The sequence below is a fragment of the Manis javanica genome, chromosome 16 (genome assembly GCF_040802235.1).
Source record: "Manis javanica isolate MJ-LG chromosome 16, MJ_LKY, whole genome shotgun sequence".
Taxonomy (NCBI): domain Eukaryota; kingdom Metazoa; phylum Chordata; class Mammalia; order Pholidota; family Manidae; genus Manis; species Manis javanica.
In genome coordinates this window covers 51,166,631-51,189,736 of record NC_133171.1, presented here as the reverse complement: position 1 = coordinate 51,189,736, position 23,106 = coordinate 51,166,631, and the positions used below count along the sequence as shown (strand labels likewise).

The 23,106-nt window shown below is 41.2% G+C and overlaps 1 protein-coding gene across 1 annotated transcript in view; it reads left to right on the top strand.

Annotated features, from left to right (window-relative positions):
• The window catches only part of DNAH8 (dynein axonemal heavy chain 8), a 336,734-nt gene that overhangs the window by 296,376 nt on the left and 17,252 nt on the right, over positions 1 to 23,106 (top strand). The window contains exons 88-91 of the mRNA XM_073224126.1: positions 5,949 to 6,109; positions 16,752 to 16,908; positions 19,739 to 19,891; positions 19,970 to 20,159. Of these exons, the coding sequence (XP_073080227.1) occupies positions 5,949 to 6,109; positions 16,752 to 16,908; positions 19,739 to 19,891; positions 19,970 to 20,159 (661 nt within the window). The remainder of the gene's footprint in view (positions 1 to 5,948; positions 6,110 to 16,751; positions 16,909 to 19,738; positions 19,892 to 19,969; positions 20,160 to 23,106) is intronic.

The following is a 23,106-nucleotide window of genomic DNA, read 5'->3' as shown; positions in this document are numbered from 1 at the left end:
CTGAGATTCAAGGGAGAAAAAAGATGTCTTAGTGAATATACTGTGTGTTAGAATAACTATAAAAATATCTAAAATAGGAGATAGTGAGATGTGAAGGCTGTGAGATGTTGGACTTTGGATGCATTGTACAGGTACTCCCAGCAGGATGCTGATGGGGAAAGGAAGAGGGGTTCAAGGCCATGCCTAGTTTCAACCTAAGCAACTGGATAGAGAAGGGGGTTATTTACAGAGGAAGGAAAGGACTGCAGCAAGAATGAGGTTTATTGGCTGGGGATGGAAGTTGGAAGTTCGTTTTGACCGTATAACTTTTGAGGTGCATCCTAGACATCCAAATGGCGTTGTCTAAGGCTGTAAGTTCCATAAGGCCAAGGACTTTGTCTGATTTCATCACTGCCAACTTTCCTGCACCTAGAACAGGACCTAGCACATCGTAGGTGCTCTATAAATATTTGGCAAATAAGAGAATGAATGAAGATAAACAAGACAGTTGGATTTACAGGTCTGGAATTCAGGAGAGAGCTCAGGGCTGGAGAAAAATATTTGGAATTTGTGAGCATGTAAGTGGCATTTAAAGTCAAGATATTAGATGAGATCATCATCTAAGAAGAAAGCAAAAAGGGAGAAAAGGGGGGGGAAAAGCAAAGGACAAGGTCCTGGGTACTTTATTGTATCAAGAGAGAAGAAATAGTCAATGAGAGGTCAAGGAAGATGAGGAAAGGGAATAGCCTTTACTTAGTATTTGCCTGATATATTTTTTATAAAATTTAACCTACTTTTTAAAAATATGAAGAACAGCACAACACAGAAAAATCTATAAAACAAACTAACTTAATAAAGTTCTTCAAATGGACATAGAACATTTCCAGCATCCCCAAAGACTCATGCATGCCCCTTCTCCATCACAACTTTCCAGTGCTCAACGTAACCACAGTTCTAACTTTTATAGAAGCCAACTCTTTTTCACCATACTTTTATTATTTAAGTATGTACTCCTTAATAATGTGGTTTAATTTTGCCTATTTTGGAGCTTTATATAAATGGAATCATAGAGTATGTTTTCTTTTGTGTCTTGTTTCTCTTTCTCAGTATGATATTTTGAAATTCACCCATATTGTAGCAGGTAGAGGTAGTTTACTCCTTTGCATTGCTGCATAGTATTCCATGGTAGCATGGTAGTGGAAGTAGGATTGTTTCCATTTGGAGTTATTACAAATAATGCTTCTGGGAAGTTCTCATACAAGTTTCCTGGTGCACATGGATATGCCTTCTATTAGGATTGGAATTGCTAGGTTACAGAGTTTGTGTATTTCTCATTTTAATCAACCAAGTCAAGTGATTTTTCCAAAGTGGTTGTTCCAATTCATACATCCAGCAGATACGCCATTTCACCACATCCTCACCAACAGTGGGCATCATTAATCTCCTTTGCCTTTCTGGGAGGTATATAATGGTATCTTGCTTTGGTTTTAATTTTTGTTTCTCTGAATACTAGTAGAGTTGCGTACCCTCAAACATTTATTGGTTATTTTATTTTCTCCTTTGTGACTTGCTATGTACATTCTTCTTTCTTTTGGATTGTCTGTCTTATTAAAAATTTGATTTATGGGTGTTTTTTTGCCTCTTCTGGATATAAGTTCTTGATTATGTGGTTACAAATATCTTTTTCCACTCTGAGCCTTGCCTTTTCACTCTCTTATTTGTCTTTTAATGATTAGAATAATTGTAATACACCTGGTATTACAATTAAATAATTGTATTTATTAAATAATTACTTAATTGTAATAAACCTGGTTGTTTTTCTTTTACTATTTCTTTTTGAAACCCCTTCTGTATCTTTATGTTTTAGATTTATCTCTTACAAATAATAAATAGCTGAAATTTTTAATATCCAATCTGAGGGTCTTTGTATTTTAACAGGCAAATTAATAATTTTACTGTCGTCATAATTACTGCTATGTTTTGACCTATTTCTACCCTTTTATTCTGTGGTTTTCATTAACCATGCTTTTTTAAATCTTTTTTCTTCTTTCCTGGTTTCTTAAAAATTGTTTTTATTTCTCTCTCCTGGTTTGAAAATTACATACTCCATTTCTAGTCCCTATATTTTCTAACATGATTACTTAAATTAAATCCAACCATGCCTTATAGGCTCTAAATCTGAGCCTGTCTGACTTGTGTTTTCTTGTCGCTGTTGTGGAGCATTTTGGTTCCACCACAGTTTTATCACCATCCCTGTTACTCATGATAAATTTGTACTGCCCGTGTGATTGAGATTTACCCATGTGCATACAGGTTGTTTTGCACACCATCCTTATATTGCCCTCCCCCCCTCACAGAAGGAGGACAGCCATTCCTGAGGACAGCCATTCCTTATGACAGGGGAAGGACATGGGTATAGGCACAAAGACTGTGAGGTGACAGGTGCGGCAGGTGAGGTTGTCTTCTGTGTCTAAAAGTGAAATGAGAAGCCGTACCAGTCAAGGGGATGCAGATCATGAGCTGAGGGGAGGAGACAGCAAGTTTAGGACATTTGACAAAAGAGGAAAAGGTGTGCCTTGGAAAGTGGGAGAGGGAATGTATAATCTTAATACACGTGCTCTGTCTCCCCCTCTAGACTGTAAGCCTCTTAAAATGAGAAGCCTTCTAGGTCTCTGTTTCCCTTCTCTCTGGCACCTAATGTACACTCAGTACACGTTTGTCGATGATAAACATAATATCAGCTCAGCAGAGTGAGAGTTTTATGTGCCCTGGGTTATAGTCATCTAAGACAGAGTAAATTAGATTGAATTTTTACTGACCTCAGATCACAACCTGAAAATTAGGTACACTTTTTTATAGCACTTTATATCAGCTTTTTAAAGAAATATTCTCCAACTGTTTTGTCTAAAAAGGAGAGTTTAAGTAAGAAAAGTCCTCATTAGCCAACTCTCTTTGTCGGTTTGCCGTTCAGCCTGCCGACATAATCTCTTTGCTGCTTTTTTGTTTTATTGGAACCGCCATTCTAGAGGTGGCAGGAACACTGAAGTTTGCTGGCAAAGTGAAGCGATTTCTAAGAGACCTCTTTGCTCTCCACATCGGAACCAGAGCCAGCTCTCTGGATCACAGCTGAAAGCTGCTTGTGGTTAATCGGTCAACTCAAGGTAGACAGCTGAGCAGGACACAGGGACAGAGAAGAGCCTGTCACTAAGACTGCTCCACCTTCGGGATCTCAAGCTGGGCAGTTCCTCCCTTGAACCCTGGCCTGTGTTTCGTCTTCTGCTTCCCCTCAGTCTCCTGCATTCGAAAAGATAGAAGGGCAATAAAAAACCAATGCCAACCTCCTCTCAGAAGCCTAGAATTCTCCACTCTCTGGGCCTGGGCCAGCCTGGGGAGGTGCACGTGGGGCAGACCTGGTCTGGAAACATGGAGCACCGTATCCAGGTCCCAGTTCATGGCTGCCCTGAACAGCAGGTCCCTTCCCACCTAGGTTGTGTTTCTCTGCCTCCTATCACTTGAGTCTGGCTTCTCTGAACTCTCTTCTCAGAAATTATTGCCCGAGATGAAAAGCCCATCCCACCATGTTCCCTTCTTTTGCCCCTGGGCAGCTTCCCCAGACTTGTGCCCTCTGTCTCCCTCTCCCCTTGGAATCGTTCAGCCTTCCGTGGCTCCAGCTCTCTGACCATGGAGCTGCCCCACCCTCTCATTCCTGCCTAATCTGCGCTTGGTCCTCCACTCCTTCCAACCTCCTCTCTCGTCTGTTCCTTCGCCTCACTCATTTGGGGACCCCAGATGGCCCTTCAATGACCAGAGAGGTGAGCTTGGGTCTCTGGCTCTCAGGACGTGAGGTCTCCACGTGACCCTGGCAGCAGAAACCCTGCTGAACAAGGCGCAGAGAAGCACCATGGATGCACGTGCTGCCCTCCGCTGTCTTCCTTGTCTCAGCCCCAGTCTTACCTTTCAACCTGCTGACATAACTTCCTTACTGCCCCTTCACCCTGACCATGTTATCCAAAGTTGCCCAAATGAGAATCAGCTTAATTGTATATCAGTACCTTCAAATTGGATCCTCTGTGCCCATAACTAACTTCCCATTTGGGGCTTATCTTTGAAGCCCTGCTTGCACATCTTATGGTATGTCTCCCCTAAAATCAACAGCAGTAGAACAGTATTTCTTGTCCCTGGAGGATGACTGCTTATCTTTGTGAGGTACCTTCTAGAATGTCCATGTAGATTTCGTATTTTGTGCTTTGACTATACCCCCAAATTCTCAGCTATTGATGTGTCTGGGAATCTAGCTATTTGTATGTATATAAAGTGATAGAAAAATAGGAAGAAACTTCATTTTGCTTTTGTAGATATATGTCATCTGGCAACACAGAACTCAGTGTGGCCATTTATTGTCTGTGTGCTAAAGACCCCATGGCCTTCACCTCCCTTGCCATCCACATCTCTAAAAACAAAATCTTTCTAATTAATGACCATAATCATAGCACTGTTCTAACAACTTCCAGTTGTTCTCCACTTCTTAAATTAACACCAGTCATCATCCTGACACCCACAGTCATCCACAGTGTGACCTCACTTCACATTTCCTGTCCTGTCTCTTACCACTACACTGCATTTACCCTATATCTCTTCATTTCCCCAACCTGCCTCACATTTTTACATCAGTTATTCTATGCTTTTGCTTGTGTGGTCTCCCCAGTCACAAGTGCCCTTGTCAAAATCCTATCCTTCAAGGCTTAACTCCAAAATCACCTCCTAGGTAAAGCCCTACCTGACATCCATCTGGCTGTTCTTTCTTCCTCCTTAGTACTTTGCTTATTTTTATTTCCTCTGGCTCCTACCTTAGTGCACTTTGTATTGTGGTTATTATTAATTAGCTTACTCCTCTCCTGGGTCTCAGCAGAAGTCACACTTGCAGGAAAGGACTGTGTGTGTCTCGTGTTTGCATTCTGTTACCATTCTAAGCTCAGTGCTTTGTGCCCAGGAATGGACTAGGCTAGAACGAGTAAAACAAGTAAAACAGAAGAGGACCAGTAGACATTTCAGAGCAGTCACTGGGTCTAAAAAGAGCTGGAAGAAGGATATGGAAGGAAGATACTAGAGAAAGCGTGACCAGCAGAAGTAAGGCACAGTCCCCATCTCTCTCCACATGGAGTCCTCTAAGTGATTTAGACATTCAGCCTGCTTTCCTGCTTCTCTGGTCTTCCCATTATTTGCCTTCCTACTAGGAAAATTGTTCTGTTAGACACTGAAGTCACTGCCTTAAATCTGGCTCATAGTCATACAACATTATTTTTTTTCCTCTTCAGAATAAGTCTGTTCACACCAAGTGTGTATTTGTTCTCTTGCTGTTACATTACCTATAATCAATTCATATGGAATGAGAAAAGGATGTCTTAAGGCGAACAATAAGACAGTTGGATGCATTTGCTTCTTGTGGCCAGAGACAAACTTAATTAACACGGGGAGCTCTCCAGCTCAGGGTGGGAGGGGAGAGGAACCAGAGGAAGCTTTCCTGGCCGTTGCTGCTGTGAGCCGCCCCGAGCAGAGAGCAGAGCATAGTCCCCTGCCTGCGCCTTGTCTGGGGGGTGAAAATGCATGCATATTCCCCCATGCCTCCTCTACTCTGCATATGTTCCAACTCCCCTTCAAAAGTGGGACCAAGGGTCATCAAATTATTGAAGGAAAGACGGGGCTTGCCAGGCTGACAGGCTCCTCTTCACTGTTACCAAGTATCTTCTTTGGTGTTAAGCAGAGGCCTGGGCTTCACTGTTTTTGTGTCACGGCCTCCCTCCTTTCTTCACACATGTGCTAATTATTCTATCTGTGGTTTTGTTAATGTACTTTCAAGCCCAATAAAAAAATCTATTAAAGTGGAAATAAAGTGACCCTTCCTCCTTTGTACTGGGAGTTTTCATTAGCTGTTCATCACTTTTATTTCTTCTATTTTCTGTCCCATTTAGGTCTGGTTCAGTGAGAAGATGTTTGAACCATCGTTCTGTTTTTATACTGGATATAAAATCCCCTTGTGCAAAACCCTGGATCAGTACTTTGAATACATCCAGTCATTGCCATCCCTGGATAACCCCGAAGTCTTTGGGCTTCACCCTAATGCCGATATCACGTAAGTTCCTGGCATTTTTTAATTTGAAGGTATCATTTGTAACTCAGCCTGGCAAAGACTCAGCATTTCATTTTCTCTCCTAATCTCTCTCCTTTCCTTTCTTTTTATTTTGCTGTGAAAAATAGTGTCACTTCCTGTCTCCCAATTACAACTTTATCATATCTTGGCTTGCTCTCCCCTCACTAAATCCTGATGCTCTGGACTTTATGACGTTAAAGCTCTAATTTATGCATTGATTCTTTCTCCTCTGTCGAGTCATAAAAACAGTTGGTGTTATTGGTATTGATGCTCTCCACTGATAGGACAATAGGACTCTAAAAAAAAAAAATCCATTAAAAATAAGGACCATAAACAGAATCTAAAAGGGCCAGGAGAGTAGAGAGAGGATGAGGAATTGTATTTCTGCTTGATCCCCTCTTTGATGGCCCCTCTCCTCTTACTTGCTCACTGCATCTAGCTGCCCACGGTGAGTGTGATCAGCCAGCACAGAGCACAAGACACAAGACACAGATGTAGAGCCCAGGAGGAAAGGCTTGGGGGAAGGGGGGGTCTCAGCTCAGCGTGAGGTTCCTGCTCCAGTATCCATGGTAAAAGGTGATACGTGAGGAGATAAGAAATGGGGCCCAAGTCCCAGGTCCCTTCTCAGACCCATTCTTTGGATGAAGGAGCCAGAAAACAAGACCAGTGGCTCCACAGAGAGAGCCCAGGAAGCCCCAGCTGTGAGTCCCCACTGGATCACCATGGCCTCTGGCCCACTGGGGAAGGACTGCACAGTGTGTGTCCAGGAGAATGGCTCCAGGAGACGGAAGAAACCGGGACTCCTCGGCAGAGTCTAAGCTGGTACAACTGAGGAGTGAGGATGTATCTCACCTTGAGTTCTCTGCCCTTGCCTGGCATCCCTGGGGTCACCCTTGCACTGTCTCTCTACCCCGAACGTGGACCTCGCCCCTTGCTCGAGGCATGGCTTCCTGTCCTCTTTGTCACCACGTTGCCCCTAATGCCTCCAAACCCTCTCACCTGTCCCACGCTGCTCTTCATCCTCAGGGATGTGCACGTGACCCAGAAGACCTGCGAGTGGCCACCACTCTTTTCAGTCCCCATGGGGGGACCATGGTGGCTCTTTGGGGGCAGCTCCAGCTGTTCTTTAAAGAGGACATCATATGTTAGCTGGAGACAGGAAAGAAGGGAAGAAGCAAAAAGGATGCTTCAATGATATGTTTGAGAATCAACTCCAACATTATCTGAAAGAGAGAATGCAGAGAAATCGTTCTAATATGAGACTTTAACAATGTCACGGGCCGACAGTGACCCAGTGGGTGACTCAGAAGGCCCACCTACCATCTGCCCCCACCTCTTGGCCTGGTCTCCTGCCCTCTCCCTCAGCTGCGGCTCCTGCTGGCTTCCTGTTACTCCAGCAGGCCCAATGGCTGCCCCCACAGGATACTTGTACTTCCCGCAACGTCCTTTCCACCAGATATCACTGCGGCTCCACCTCTTCACCCCTTCCGGTCTTTGCTTCAGTGTCACCTTTTCCGTGATGCCTTCCCTGGCTGCCCTATTTAAAAATTGCAAACCACTCCCCAACCCCCACCAGACTCCTTGCTCCTTGACTGCTTTTATTTACAGATTGTATCACCAGCTGACATCCTCTGTCCACCATCATTAACATCAGCTCCATTATGTCTGAAACTTTTGTCTCTTTTCACTGCTGCACTTCCAGTGCTAAACAGGGCCTGATGCTCAGGAAATACTTGTTGAATGCGTCACTGATAGGAAATTCTTCTAGGCTGTGAACAATCTCATGAAGGGGGAGAGTTTGTAGAAAGGTCTCGTGAGTTCATGTGAGTGAGCAGAAAATCAGCCAGAAGTTTTTAATACACTTGCAAATCAACAGTTGAAGTGGTGCACATATGAGGGCTCTGAACTTTGATTCCATCCTTGGCAAGAGCGGGAGCAGTCATGAAAGCAGGTTCCTAGAGAATCTGGTCCTGCCAGGTGTGCCAGATCCTGCCAGGGAGGACATAAAACAAGGTTGAGACCATGTCACCCTTACTTACAGGGATGGCATCGTTACGCCTGGATTACCACAGAAAGTTTTGGTCACCGGCTCTCAAGAAAGATAAACCAGAGGTAGAAAAGTCCAGAGAAGGGCAACTAAAATGTAAGGCCAGTGGGAGGCAATGATAGAGACCAACTATTTTCCTCCCTTGTCTACTTATTTTGAGCTATTACAAACCCTCAGAAAAGCTGCAACTACAGCGAACAACCTTACACCCTTCATCTAGGTTCACCAATTGTTAATTTTTTTCCCACTTGCATTTTCTTTTTCTATATTTGTATCTCTGAAGATTTATATGTCTACAGCTATATCCATAAATGGCCATATCTATTTCTGTGTGCCTGTAACCCCTCTCAGTGCACACAGCTGAGAAACCTGTAATTCTTCAAAACACCATGAGCACTGCTAATAACCCCAATTCCAGCTGTACACCTCTGGGCACTTCCTTGTCTTCTCTTGTTCCATATCATGTTTCCTTCCTCCCGCGGTGAGAATTCTGGTTCCCAGCAATGTCAATATGTTTACTCCTTTGCTCCGAGCCACTCCGTCAACACCACTACCAACAGCGGTGGACTAATGGAGCCAGGGTTTCCTTACAGTCAGTGCTTTTTGTCCTCAGAATACATTCCACCAACGCTATACAGAGCACTATGTTCAAAAGGGACTTACGTTTTTTTCTGTGTTATGCTCTCAATTGATATATAGGAAAATTCATTTGCTTCTATTTGTATTACATTTCAGGTTTTTTTCCCATCTGTGTTAATTGTTTTAAATACACGAAACATGAACACATCCAGAAAGTCACACTATATAAATAATAAGGTGGTTTTCAAGAAGTCTCACACCCTTCCAAACATTTCCCCCTTTCCTTTGTGGGCAACCAGATGCATAGTTTCTGGTTTACCTTCCCTGTATTTCTTTTTGCTCATACATATTTCCATAATATTTTTATTACCTATTCTTTCTTATATTAAGTTGCCATATTACATATATTATTTTGTGTCTTGCCTTTTCACCTTAACAGTGTTAAGGGAAAATATGAATCACTCGCTATCAATTCACAGACATCCTCCTATTTTTTTTTCAGCTGCATGCTCCTCCATTGCTAATATATATCATACTTTATTCATCCATTCTCCTATGGATGAGCATGTAGGTTTCTAATATCTTGCTACCCCAAATAATTTCTCAGTGAATAATCTTATGCTTACAGTTCCTCATATTGTTGGAGATGTATTTGCAGAGTCAGTTGCTGTGGGCTGGCCAGATCAAGGATTAGGGGATCCTACCAAGTCCCCTTACCCAGAGCTTGCTGTGTGCACTCGCCCCAGCAGGATGAGAATGCCTGTTTCTTCACAGTCTCATAAACAGGCTGTGGGCAACGCTTTTGAGTTTTCAGCAGTATGGCAAGTGAGAAATGGTATCTCGGCATAGTTTCCTTTTTCTCTTATTTTGAGTGAAATTGAACCTATTTTACTATATTTGAGGGCTCCTTGGACTACTAGACCATCTTAGAGACCCTGTGGAAAAATCCAGAGATGTGGTGATGCTGGCTGAGACCAAGGTGATGATGGGAGGGTGCAGGACAAATCCCAGAAAGGGGCCGAGGGGACTTAGCAAATACAGAACAATGGCTGAGAACCTTCTGTAGTTCTCGTCCCTTCATCTCTGGGCAGAGGGGACACGGTGGGCCCTCTTTCTTTTGGCAAGTCTCCCTTGGCAGCTCCATCCAGAGGCCTTTATGCCATTGCTGGCAGACCTGCCATAGATGCCATAAGCTATCTTTTCCAAAAATAAGAGTGTCAGGATCTTGTGGCCTCATCACAGCAAGGGAGGTCATGTAAAAAAGGCTGCACCTCTACCTCAAGTGGAGGCTTATTTCTGCGAGGGACGACTAGCTGGCCTGTAAGACTCTGGCCTTCCTCCATCTCTCTTCACTCATAGCTTCCCACCTGGGCTGTCCTGGGGTCTTCCCCACCCACTCCTGCTCTCCTCTTCCCAGGGACCTTGCCCGTTGCTGGTTCCTGCTCAGGCAGTAGGCTCCCTCCTTGCAGCTCCGTGTCTGGTCATTCCCTCAAGGACAGAGCTCTAGGTTCGATGCTTCTTTCCTCTAGTCTCTGAAATATGTGGTACCTAGAATCCTAGCCTCACTCTTCCTGGCAATTGAGTCCACCTTCCGGGAGGGCTGTTCTCCATCCCCTCGCTGTTCCCCCACCAGCCACCAGGAGGCAGTAAGCAACAGCAGATGAAGCTTCCCAGCTAAAACCTGCCCCAGTCTCCCAACATCACGCCCTTCCCACTCCAGCAAGAAGGAACTCTGCAGGTTCTGTGTGAAATGAAAGAAATAATCAAAACATGCCCTGTCATTTTGGGCCTGGGAGCTGGGAGCAGGAGTCTGTTTGAGGGGGAATTACAGAGTCCTGTTTGGGCATACTGAGTTGGAAGAGGGCAGATGTATGCGAATGGGGAGAAAGATGTGGATGGGCCCAGGTGACAGGTTTGAGTGCATTTGTGCAGAGGTAACCATTGAGGTCACGAGACAGGGTGGACTCTCAGATACACTGGCTAAATATGTGAGAGTGTCCCCAGCTAAAGGAATCCTTATTAATTAATAAGACTGTCCACCCATTAAATAGCATTCTTGCTTCCACATAGGCTTGTGGTGGAGCACTCTATGTCGCTGCTTATCAGACTGCACTCTGCATTTGCATCTATAAATTTGGGAGACCGGGGAGATTTGGGAAAGAGGACCATGAGTTTTTCTCCTCTGTCCTTGCTTAAGAATGCAGAATCCCTGAAATAAAGGGGAAAATACAGCTGAATAAATATGCTTTAAAATAAGTAAAATCTCTCCCAAGAGCTTAGATACCTTGGTGACAGGAACCATAAAAATGCATAGTTTATTCACATTTTATTATCTAGATTTATAAGGTACCAAGGACTCTGCAAATTCAGCTCAATGTCAAAAACTGTTATTTATTTTCACTCTTTTTCTCATTAGCAGTTATGCATATTTGTCTGCCTTCCAAAATTTACCAAATGTATTATTACAACTTTTATATTCATTTCTATGCAGGGTGAGTTTAATTGTATTTGTTTTAGTACTAGCTGATGCTTTTGAGTTTCAGATTTTTGTAAAAAATTTATGTTTCTTGATATTCCATATGCAAAGATGTGTATAAATCTAGGCTGATTTGGATATGACAGTGCACTAATATTTCATTAGATGATTAATTGTTCATTTTATAGACAGTTCTGTTTTTTCAGTTGCTTTGCATTTTATCCTCCATGACCCTGACTCTACCACCCAGCAGTGATGTCCTAGGCAAGTCCCCCAAAACCACCAAACTATGAGACCAAGAGGAGCTTCTCATTTGCATCCCAAGGAGAAATTTTCTTCTAGAGTAACTCAGTACCAAAGCTCATGGGGTGATATAGTTCTCATCCTTCATCTCAGAGCATTTATGGTGGCTGTTTTCCTGAAAGCCCTTGGGCTTTTGAGACATGCAGAGATATTTGCAATTCTCCCTTATAGCTAGTTAACTAGGCTTCTGCCTTTCCTGGTTTTACAAACATAAAATCACATTGTGGAAAAAGAAATCTAAATGGTACAGCCCTGGCATTCTATGCCTAATAAAATGTGTGGTGGGGTGTTGATCTGGATGGAGAGTTTGTCCAGCCTTTATGCAGAATGGGTCAGCATTTCAGGGCTTCTACCCCACATCCATGTCTTGAAGACTATTTTCAGATCACTTCATAAAAAAAAATCACCCACCGTGAAAGTGATTTCTTAGGCGAGATCTAGCAGCATTAGCATCTCCTCAGCCTCTCCCTGCAGCCCTGGTGGACACTGCCAGCACTAGCCAAGAGCGTGATGGTCATGTGGTGTGCAGTGTTGGCACCCAGCCACTGGTGCAGAGCATGTTTCCAAAGAGGGTTCAAGCTGGAGGTGAGCTGGGAGAACTCCTGAGAGTCCCAGATATGGGGTCTTTCCCCTTTTTTATTTGTAGTTAGAACAAGTAGGAAGCATCAACTCTGATTTTCTTAGTGTGAATGGAAATTTACTGTGGTTTTCTTCTCTTTAACCTTTAAAGATCCATGTTTAAATATCATAATAAAAAGTTTTCCTTTATCCTCAAACTATATCTTTCTGATTCTCCTGTGTTTTTAGGGGCACATAAATTTCCCTTTGTATGTGGAAAGGTGCCAGGAAATAAATAGTAATGATAATATGATTTTACCATAAGAAGAAACAAATAATTAAATTTTCATGCCCTTTAAATATTGGAGAATTGCTTTCCTTTGTATTTGAGGTTAGATAAAATCAAGCCAATTGGCCTCAATTCAACAAACAAATATTTATTGAGAACTCAACTTTCTAGCCAACTCGGGGATACAAAGATCAGGAAGACACAGTCCTTGCCCTTGGAGCTCATCTATTAAGGAAAATAAATGAGTGGCAAATAGTTATGTAATACAATATGGCAAACTCTAAAATCACACACACATATTACTATGAGAACAAAGACAAAGAAGCAATATTTCCAGCACAGGGATGAAAGTAAGCTAGTGAGAGGGGCCACATCCCAGCCGTGCCTTCATGGATGTGCAGGAGTTCTCAGGCTAGAGAAATGCTGGAGAAGTGACTGCAGCACTGGGGACCAGAAGGACAGAGTGCAAGGAAAGAGGGAGAAAATGAGCACTTAGATCAGATCATCCAGTTGTACACCTTAAATATATGCAATTAGAACAATAAAACACTTTAGCACAGTGGGAAAAAAAAGGACAAAGAGTAGGGCACTTACATGAAGGAACAACCCAAGGAGGGGCATGAAGACATAGAGTGTGTGGGAAGTCAATGCGATGTGCCCAGAGACTGGGGGAGGGGACCAGAGAGGAGAGCGACCTAGTGGTGAGGCTGGTGCAAATGTGCAGGCTAGCTTTTGAAGATTTGCAGGAGGGGGTCCACATGAAAGAGCGTGGGGATGGTTCTGAAGGCAGTGGGGTTGGAGACGCAGGAAATTTCTAGATGGATGCTGGAAATGATTTGGAAATAGGACTTGGGAACCAAGAAGTGCTGCGGTGTGACGTCAGGAGGGGAGTATTTCTGACGCTTGTAGCTGGGTGAAGACACCGGTGTTAGAGGAGATGGAACAGGGAGCAGCGAAGGTGAAGGAGAGAGAGAGTTTAAACAATGAGTTAGGTTCTGGGTTTGTCTGACTTAAGAAACAGAGAGCCCTGGGAGTCAACGAGAATGGATACACCAAGTTCCTGATTCATCATTAAAATCAGAGTAATAGTCAAAGATTTATCATTACCCAGGCTTGCCTGTGTTTCACAGCTCTCTGTACGATGTCAGTGAGGGTGACACCAACGTCTTCCCTAACAGCGTGCGCTTCGCATCTTTACTGTATCTAATGCTAGAATGACATCATAGAGTCATATGAACCACGTGTTATATTAATACCATAATAATAATTACACATTAATATAATGATCACATTAATGCATGATTAATATAATATAAAATGAATACATAAATGCAATATAAAAAATAAAATTATACATAATAACATGTAGGTCCTCAGGTCTTGATAATTTCATTTTGTTGTTGCATCAGCTATTTTCATAGGTTTTCCCCTTAGAGTTACTTGTATTTTTCTTACAGTTTATATGACTTTTCAAACCTGGGGCAGCACCTTACTTCAGAACTCAGGAATGGGTTGCAAGTGCCTTTTGTGCCATTTTATCAGAATGTTTTATTCTCTGCTCATATGTGTGTGTATTTGATATGTCCATCTGTCAACTTTATAAATAAATGTCTTTTGGGATATTCTAAAACCCTGATACATATGAATAGAGGTTACTCATCAAAAATATTCATTTAAAAAATTTCAAATTTTACAACATCAACTTCCATGTATTAACAATCAGCTTTTACCTTATTGGACCTCACTGTGAAATTCATATGTTCCAAGGCTACATGGCATCAGTCACTGTATTTGACTGGAAGTCCAGCATGGGAAGCGTGGTGGCAGGTGCATTTACCTTAACCATGGCTTTTGGAAAGGATGCCATTGTTTGGATACGCAGGTTTGGGTCTTGTGTATTCTACCTGATAATCAAATAAAAATGCTGAACAAAAGCATCTCCTCCATTCTTCATCTGACTTCCTTAAAGAATTAGTGCCCAGCTGAATAAGGATTCCCTCTGTTTGCACAAAATGCAGCTTTTTCATAAGCAAAGCCTGGATACTTTTAGCAGCAGCTCTTTAGGATTCCACCAGTTAGTAGGGGTTCTTGCACAAAAGGTTGTTTAATTCACACCTGGAGATAAAGAAAGAGAAAGGTGTAAATCTTTCCTGCCATGTGTTGTGAGAAGAGACAGAAGGGGCCTTTGGTGTGGGGCATAAAGATTATTACTAGGGATTGTAAGATGCGTTTCAGTGACCCTAACACATTTGTCACGGATTCATCTCTGTTGAGTTCTTGACACTTGTGGTGGGCTTTGCATCTGGGGGCTTATTTTTTTCTCTATTTTTCAAAATGAAAATGGTCTTGATACTCTTATTATGAAAACCAGACTTTCTCACTGAGAAAAAATTTAAAATACTGAAAATAGAAAGCAGAAAGTAATAATTACAGCAAAACCTCATCACTCAAAACTCCTGCAATCAAAATACCCTTCAAGATTTTTTCTATTCCTATATGAACGATGTTATAAAAAAAATTAGATCATACCATATGGTTTCTGTACCATGCTATCTCATTCAGTAATCTCAATTCAATAACCTAACCTTATCAATGAATATAGAGCAACATCGCCATTTTTCACTGGCTGTATAGATTTTTATAGAGCTTTACCAGGATTTACTATTACAAATATTGTTATTATAAATAGTCTTGTACACAGATCTTTGTACACCTTTCTGATTATTTCTTTCTAAAACTGTCTCATTAAATGTTGAATAAATACAAGAGTAACACATTGTACAAAAATATGAAGAATAAATTCTCTGTTAGTTTGGAAGTTATGGACTATTTCTATCCTTTTATTGGTTATCCTAGAAATTGGTTAGCATCCTTTTTTAATTAAGCCTAAAATTAGTATATTTATCCTCCTCTCAATCAAACACTCATAGGTAACTTTTTAACTATAGTCCCATCCCTCCTGGAATTTTGGTACTTTAAATTTATGTTGTTTTTCTTTTCTAACCCCACAATGAGACAATTTTTGTTTTATACCCTAATGCCTATTTTGATTTGCCTATACATTTGACTCATTCTTTCCCACACCTCAAACCTTCCATCCGAATAATTATTCTCCTTTTGGAAGTATATCCTCTAGAATTTTCTTCACTGCCTTATTTTGCCCTCCTTTTTTGAAGAATGGCTTTATTGAGGTATAATTTGCCTATCTTAAATTCATTCATTTTAAGTGGAAAATTTAATGAATTTTAATAAGTTTACAGACCATCACTACAATCTAATTTTAGAAAATTTCCATCACCCCCAAAAAGAATCCTTGTGCCCATTTGTAATCAGTTCCCACTTTGATACCCAGCCTCAGGCAACCACTAGTTTTTTGTCTGTCTCTAACAATTTGCCTTTTCTGGACATTTCCTGTAACTGGATTTATATACTATGTGATCTTTTGTGTATCGATTCTTTTACTTAGCATAATGTTTTTGAAGTTCACCCAAGTTGTATCATGTATCAGTATTTCACTGCTTTTTATTGCCAAATAATATTCCAAGATGTGAATATACCACATTTTGTTTATCTATTCACCGATTGATGGACATATTTGTGTTATTTCCACTTTTTGGCTATTATGAATAATGCTGCTGTGGACATTCATGTACCAGTCTTTGTGCAGACATTGTGTTTCTATTTCTCTTGTATAGATAATTAGAAATGTAATTATTGGGTCATATGATATGGTTAATATATTTTTAACATTTTAAGAAACTACCAAACTGTTTTCCAAAGTGGCTGCACTATTTTACATACCCTCCAGCAATTTATGAATGTTCAAAGTTTTCTCCACATCTTTGTCAACACTTGTTATTGTCTGTTTCTTCATTATAACCATCTTGTAGGTATGAGGTGGTATCTCATTATGGTTATAATTTTCATTTTCCTGATAAATAATGGACACCTGTTCATGTGCTTATTGATCACTAATATAGTATCTTTGCTAAACTATCTATTCAAATCTTTTGTCTTGCTCTCATTTTGAAAAGATAATTTTGCTTAGTACACAGTTCTAGGTTTATGGTTATTTTGTCTTAGCACATATAAAACAACTGTTTCTTTCTGGCTTTCATTGCTGCTGTTGAGGAATTGGCTATCAGTCTAATCATCATTTCTTTCTAGATAATCTGTTTCTCTGCTTTTAACATACCTACTTTGGTTTTGGTGTTTTACAGTTTCCCTGTGGAAATGTCTGCATACGGGTTTCTATTTGTTTTTTAATTTTTTAGAATTTATTTGTTTGGTTGTCCTTTTTAGGGTGCATTGAGTTTCCTGAACTTGAGGATTTCAGATCTTTCACCAATTCTCAGTTCACTCTTTTGATCAGGTACCAGAGTAACACTGCTTCTGCTGTCCTTGAAACAATTACGAACATCCAGCCCAAAGAGAGCGGAGGTGGCGTGGGAGAGACCCGGGAAGCCACAGTTTACAGACTGGCCGAAGACATGCTCAGCAAACTGCCTCCGGATTACGTCCCGCATGAGGTGAGCCGCGGCCGTCCCCGGTGGGCAGCGCTGTGCTCGGCCCGCAGAGCCCGGCGCAGTCCCGGGGCGGCGCGTTGCGGCCCCTCCCCTTCTCTCCTGATTCCTTCGTCCTTCGCAGCTCTTTCTTTTTACCTTTTTGGTCTTGTCTTCCTTACGCTTTATCAGACATCGCTCAGATCAGGCCCTGCATTTTTTCTGACACCTTCTCCGTTCCCCTCCTCCTCCAGTGCTCTCGGGTCTTTGATCCTTTTCTCTATCTGTTCAGCCTTCCATCCGCAGACATCCTCACCTGCCAGGCTCAACATTTCCCCGCAGCTCTCCTACCCAAGCTGCCTTGTCCATTCTCTAAACTCGCCCCTGTTTCTGTCTCCTGCCCACCCCTACCCACCACTTTTCAATCTCTCTGTCTTCTCTGCCAGGTCAGAGGAAAGCAAGCCATTTAAGTGAACTCACTGCCCAGTTTGGACGGCAGTAATCTACTTGAACCTCCCAGGTGTTTACTAGTTAATCTGAATCAGTTTTTTCTCAAAACTTTTAATCTCAAGACCCCTTTACAAAATGATTGAGGACCCCAAAGCTTTTGTTTATGTAGGTTATAACTACTGATGTTTACAATATTAGAGATTCAAACTAAGAAGTCTCAAAAATATTTATGAATTTATTGTAAAGTAACAGTAATAACCCCATTACATATTAACATAAAAAGCATTTTTATTTTAAAATTTAAGTATACTTTCCAAGACAAAAAATGTCATTGACAAGAGTGGGATTGTTGTACATTTTTGCATATCTTGTTAACGTCTGGTTTAATAGAAGACAGCTGGATTCTCATATCTGCTTCTGCAGTCTGTGGAGATATCACATCATGCAGCCTCTGGAAAACTCCACCATATGCTCCTGAGGGAAGGAGAGTAAAGAGGCAAATAATTATCTTAGTATAACTATGAAAAAAGTTTAACCTGTGGACGCAGGATCTCCGGGACCTTTAGGAGGCCCAGACCACATTTTGAGAACTGCTGATATAAAGAAGTCTTTAAGTGAGATTAAATTTCTGGTCTGAAAGTTCTGTGAGAGATCCTCCAGCTTAGCCTTCTTGTTGATGCGAGAAGACAGGGTTGTGTCCTGTGGTCATGCAGGGCCTCCTTTCTCCTCTTTCAGCCTCCATTCCTGGTCAGAGCTTCACCTGAGTCCTAGGGTGGACTCAATCAAGTTTAGCTTTTCAACCAAAAAGTGAGAGGCTGATGCTCCAATGAGGGTGTAATTGTGGTCCTATGTCTACCCTATCCTACATCCCCAAATCTGGGAAAGAAGCACCATCAGCTGGGAGCCCATAGGCTACCTGGGCTACAGGCCTCCCACGTACAGTAACAAACATTGTCCAATAACAACAAACATTTCCTTGCCTCCTGAAATAATACTTTATTCAGATGTATAGATGGGTACCCAGACATTTGGCCAGGATACTGAGAAATTAATGTCTTCACATAGAGATAGTTATAGTAAGGGGAGAAAATATTTTTTTAATGGATAAATATTGTTAAGAACATACTTTTAATGACTCATCAGTGATCTTCGGAAGATGGATGAGGCATTTAATACCTGCCTCCAAAGCTTTTAAAAACTGGCATGCAAAAGTGAGATACGACATACTCTGTATGATTAGACCACAGGTTGCTATTATCAGAGGAGGGTTTCAAGACCTTGAGATAATTTGAGCTTCCAGGGCTTGTCAGGCCACTTCACCAAGATGTGTCCGGCACTCTCCTGGTAGGAACTGCATGTGAGTGATGTCGCTAACTGAGTTGCAGTATGGGAGGGACTTGAGACATCTAAAACTGCTCCCTCTTCCAAGATCACTTACTTTTTAGTGGTCTTTATTTTTTAGAAGAAATGTGTTTTTGAAAATGTGGAGGTAAAGTGAATTTTATAAATTGAAATATAATTATGCTATTGACTTCCATAAGTCAAAACAGAGCCACAATACTGTAGAAGAGACTACCTGGTCTCAGAAACATAATGAAAATCCTGAGAACACTCCTAGTCTGGCATCTCTTCGATTTTGGCAAGGAAAATGTTCAAATCTCTTTAGGAGTTCTTGCCGGTAATCGTAGTCAATCTCTTCTTGGGCATATGTCACCAAATTGAAATGTGTATGTGTGTTGGCTTATTTTCCAATAGTTGTTGTATTTTATTGTTCCCATAAGCAGATGCTTCTATATCGATCTCATCAAAATGGTCAATAATTGATATACCAAAAGGAACAGCTGACAGGTGCTTAATGGCTTCCTGACAAAGTCAAATATTTTCATTGAGTAGATTAGGAAAGACTCTTTAGTCACCCCAGCCAAGGCAGCAATGATCTTAGGAAACTGTCACCAATCATATTCACTGGTAACTGTTCTGTAAAGATTTTGGCTGTATTAACTTTCTGTGACATTTTTTCTAATAACTTTGCAAGCATTGTGAAAACAGCATTCCAAAGTATACTCTTTGAAAGGTTGGATTACAAAAGAATATTTAACTGACACTTATTACTTAGTCATTTGAAAGGGGGAAAAGGTACAACTTCATTTCAGCTTTTTAAAGTACATTTCTAATTATCAAATAAGTACAATCAGTAGGAAATCGTGCTGGCTGAGCAGTAGTTTTTGAAGCCTAGAAAATGGGGAATTTAATAGCAAGTTTGGTTCTGCAAGAGATATTTTAGAGTTCCTTTGGGCCTGGTAGAGGCACATCCAGAGGAAGAAAAAGAATAGAGAAAGGAGAGGTCGTTGGAAGACGAGTGACAGATGCTTGTTTAACACTATGGTATTACATGCTTTATTTTTAGGTGAAAGCTCGTTTGATAAAGATGGGACATCTTAATTCAATGAACATATTTCTTAGACAAGAAATTGACAGAATGCAGAAAGTCATTTCATTACTCCGCAATAGCCTGAGCGATCTCAAATTGGCCATTGAAGGCACAATTATAATGAGTGAGGTGAGCTATGATCTCGGTGGTCATTTCCGTCTTCTGTTGATTTTTCTTATTCTCATATTTTAACTTTTTGTTTTTCAGAACTTGAGAGATGCCCTAGACAACATGTACGATGCTCGTATACCTCAGATCTGGAAAAGGGTGTCCTGGGATTCATCCACACTGGGCTTCTGGTTTACTGAACTCTTGGAAAGAAATGCTCAGTTTTCTACTTGGATATTTGAAGGGAGGCCCAGTGTGTTTTGGATGACTGGTTTCTTTAATCCCCAAGGTATGTGCTCATAGGAGAGTGGGCAAACCTGGAAGATGTGGGTAGTTTTGGAAGAGCCCTGTGCAGTTAATATATATTACATAAAGCAATACAGAGGTATGGCTTGCTGGATGTTGGACATCTGCTTCCAAAGGCTGGAGACCACAGATGATACTTCTGTATTTGTGTTACAAATTCAATGTGGAATTCTTCCTGCCATATTGCCACCACAATATGGTAGCAAAATCTTCCATTTTTCATCTCACCCTCTGCAACAAGGCATCAGTCTGTGGTCAGGACACGTGAAATAGTAAAAAAGTTTTGCTCAAACCTTAGGGTTTTTTTTTTATAATTATTATTTCATTAGTATGTTTTATTAAAGTTCATTGATATACAATCTTATGTTGGTTTCAAATATACAACACAGTGGTTCAATAATTACCCATATTATTAAATCCCTCTACTGCATCAAACCTTAGTTTTTAAATGTTTTTGAAAATGGCAAAAACGAAGCACCAAAATATGCAAAAATTTTTCCTAGAGTTCAGAAAGTTAGACTGATTTCCAGAATGATCCTGTGGCAAAAGTTTATTTGGTAAACTTCCAAAATGTACCTCCTTCTGTATTTTTCCCCCTGAAAAAGTGTTTTGCAATTCTGCTGCATTTATTCCTTCACTTTAGAAATATTTACTGAGTAAGTTATTGTCGACATAACAATGTGTACTTCCTATACTTTGGTAAACTCATAAAAACCACCATGGTTAGTGTTTTAAATTTAGAGTATGTGGAGTTCACGGAGCTCATAAAGTTCAGAAACATGACAACGTTTTGTCTCACTACGATATAGATAGTTTTACTTAAGTGATTATTGGTCAAAATGAAAAGATGTTGGATTCCTTAGAGTTCAGTAAGTTCAGTAAGTTCACTGGTAATACAGTTTAAGAAGCATTCACACTTACAGATTTAGGATGGGTTATTGGAGCTCCAAACGATGGTTGAATCTCATAAAATAATGTTACCTGAAGGAAGTCAAACAGAACACATTGTAATATATGTATATCGTACACATTGCAATGTATTTATATCATATGTATACTGTATGACTCCACTTAGACAAAGAATGAAAGCAGGCCAAACAGATCCATGGTGTTAAAAGTCAGGATAGCGGTTCCCCTTGAGAGCGAAGGTAGGTAGGGATTGCAGAACACAAGGGGGCCTCTGGAGGTCTGGGAATTTCCCTTTCTTGATCTGGATATTAGTTACGTGGCTGTATTATCTTGATGAAAATTCATTGAGCTGTACACTGACTTGTGAACTTCCCTTTGTACAAAAAATACTTCAGCAAATAGTATACCTTAAAATCATACATTTTATTGTCCTCTGTGTGCATACATTCACTTGGTGCCTTTTCAAATACCTTAACATTTTCTAAATGTAAAACGCTAACCATGATGGCTTTTATGAACTTACTGAATTATATAATTATTATGTCAATAGACTTTAGATTTGTGACGGACAGCCTCCAGATTTCATTCATCTATTTTTCTCCCAGATTTTCCATTGAATTTGGGAAGAATATTTTTTATTATGGTCCTTAGATTTGTGTGTCTACTTATGAGTCTCCTTCCTCCAAACTAGCCTTCAATTTAAGTAAGATGTCACCACGTAATTCCTGGCTTGGGAGCCTGAAGAAATAACATTTAACTTAATTAGGAATTGTTTCACCGCCTTCTGTTTGCCAGCCCCTCTGCTGGGTGCTTTCAATAGAGAGATTTGAGATCTGATTCCTTCCCTAAAGGAGCCCATAATCTGGTTGGTAAGACAGACATATCAGCAACTCTAACATAATGTGATAAGTGCTCCACCCAAGTGAGAACTAAGTGCCCCACTCCTACGGAGGGCAGAGGGCTGAATTCTCCCGAGGCAGAGCTTCACAGAGGAAGCAGTGAGTAGGGTTTGCAAGGTCAGGACTCAAGAAAAGGGCATTCCTGGCAGAGGCCTGACAGAGAGAAGGCATGTTCACGGGAAGACCAGTGTGGCTGGAGCTCATGAAGCAAAAGCAGGGGTTGTAGGGAGTGAGGCTGGAGTGTGAAGTCTTCCAAGGGAGCTTGGGCTGCATCGTAAATGCAATGGGAAATCACCAAAGATCAGAAGAGAATCCCAAAGAAGTAGAGGGTAGGCTGGAATACGGAGGTCCAGAGCAAAGGGACTCTTACCAGGTCCAAGGGAGAGGAGGGGTGCAGAGGAGGAGACAGACGGGATGGGGTGGTGAAATGGGGATGTTTGAGAGAGGAAGGCATGGTGAGGGCTGAGGCAGAGACGAGGTACGAGACAGGCGCACTGGGAGGGGGGCAGGGCAGGAGAACAAGGAGCACTGTGCTGTCATCTTGTGCTGGCAGGACCACCGGGTGGAGAGCTGTGTTGGCAGACTTGGAGTTCAGGAGAGGGGTAAGGATCAGTGATTTTAAAAACTGGTAATTAGGTGTATTTCTGATATTCAGAAACCAGAGGAATGGGCTTGGCTTATCCCTGGCTTTCCAAAGATACAGAGGAGTAAGTCATGTAATCACCAAATCAAATCTCTTTCACCAATGCCTTTTACTGTCATTAAAAACATGACTTCAAATAGCAAAGTATCAATATGGACTAATCTTTGTTATTACTTGTTTCTAAATGTTACAAACCAGAACAACATTTAAAGAAATACAAATGCAGGTGTACATTTCAGTTTTTTTACTTGTCTTTGCTTATCTTAGTTGGTAATACTAATCTCTTCTCTTTTCTTCTTTTCTGTTTCCAAATTAAACTTGATTCTTTCTTTCATGGCTCTCCATGTCTTGGAGAAGCCCAGGACTTACTCAAGCATCCCTCCTTTACACACAAACACATGGACACACACCCTTTAGCTACAGTGTTCTCTGTTTGTAGCATAGGAAAGCAGAGGTCAACTTTCCCTGCATACTAATCA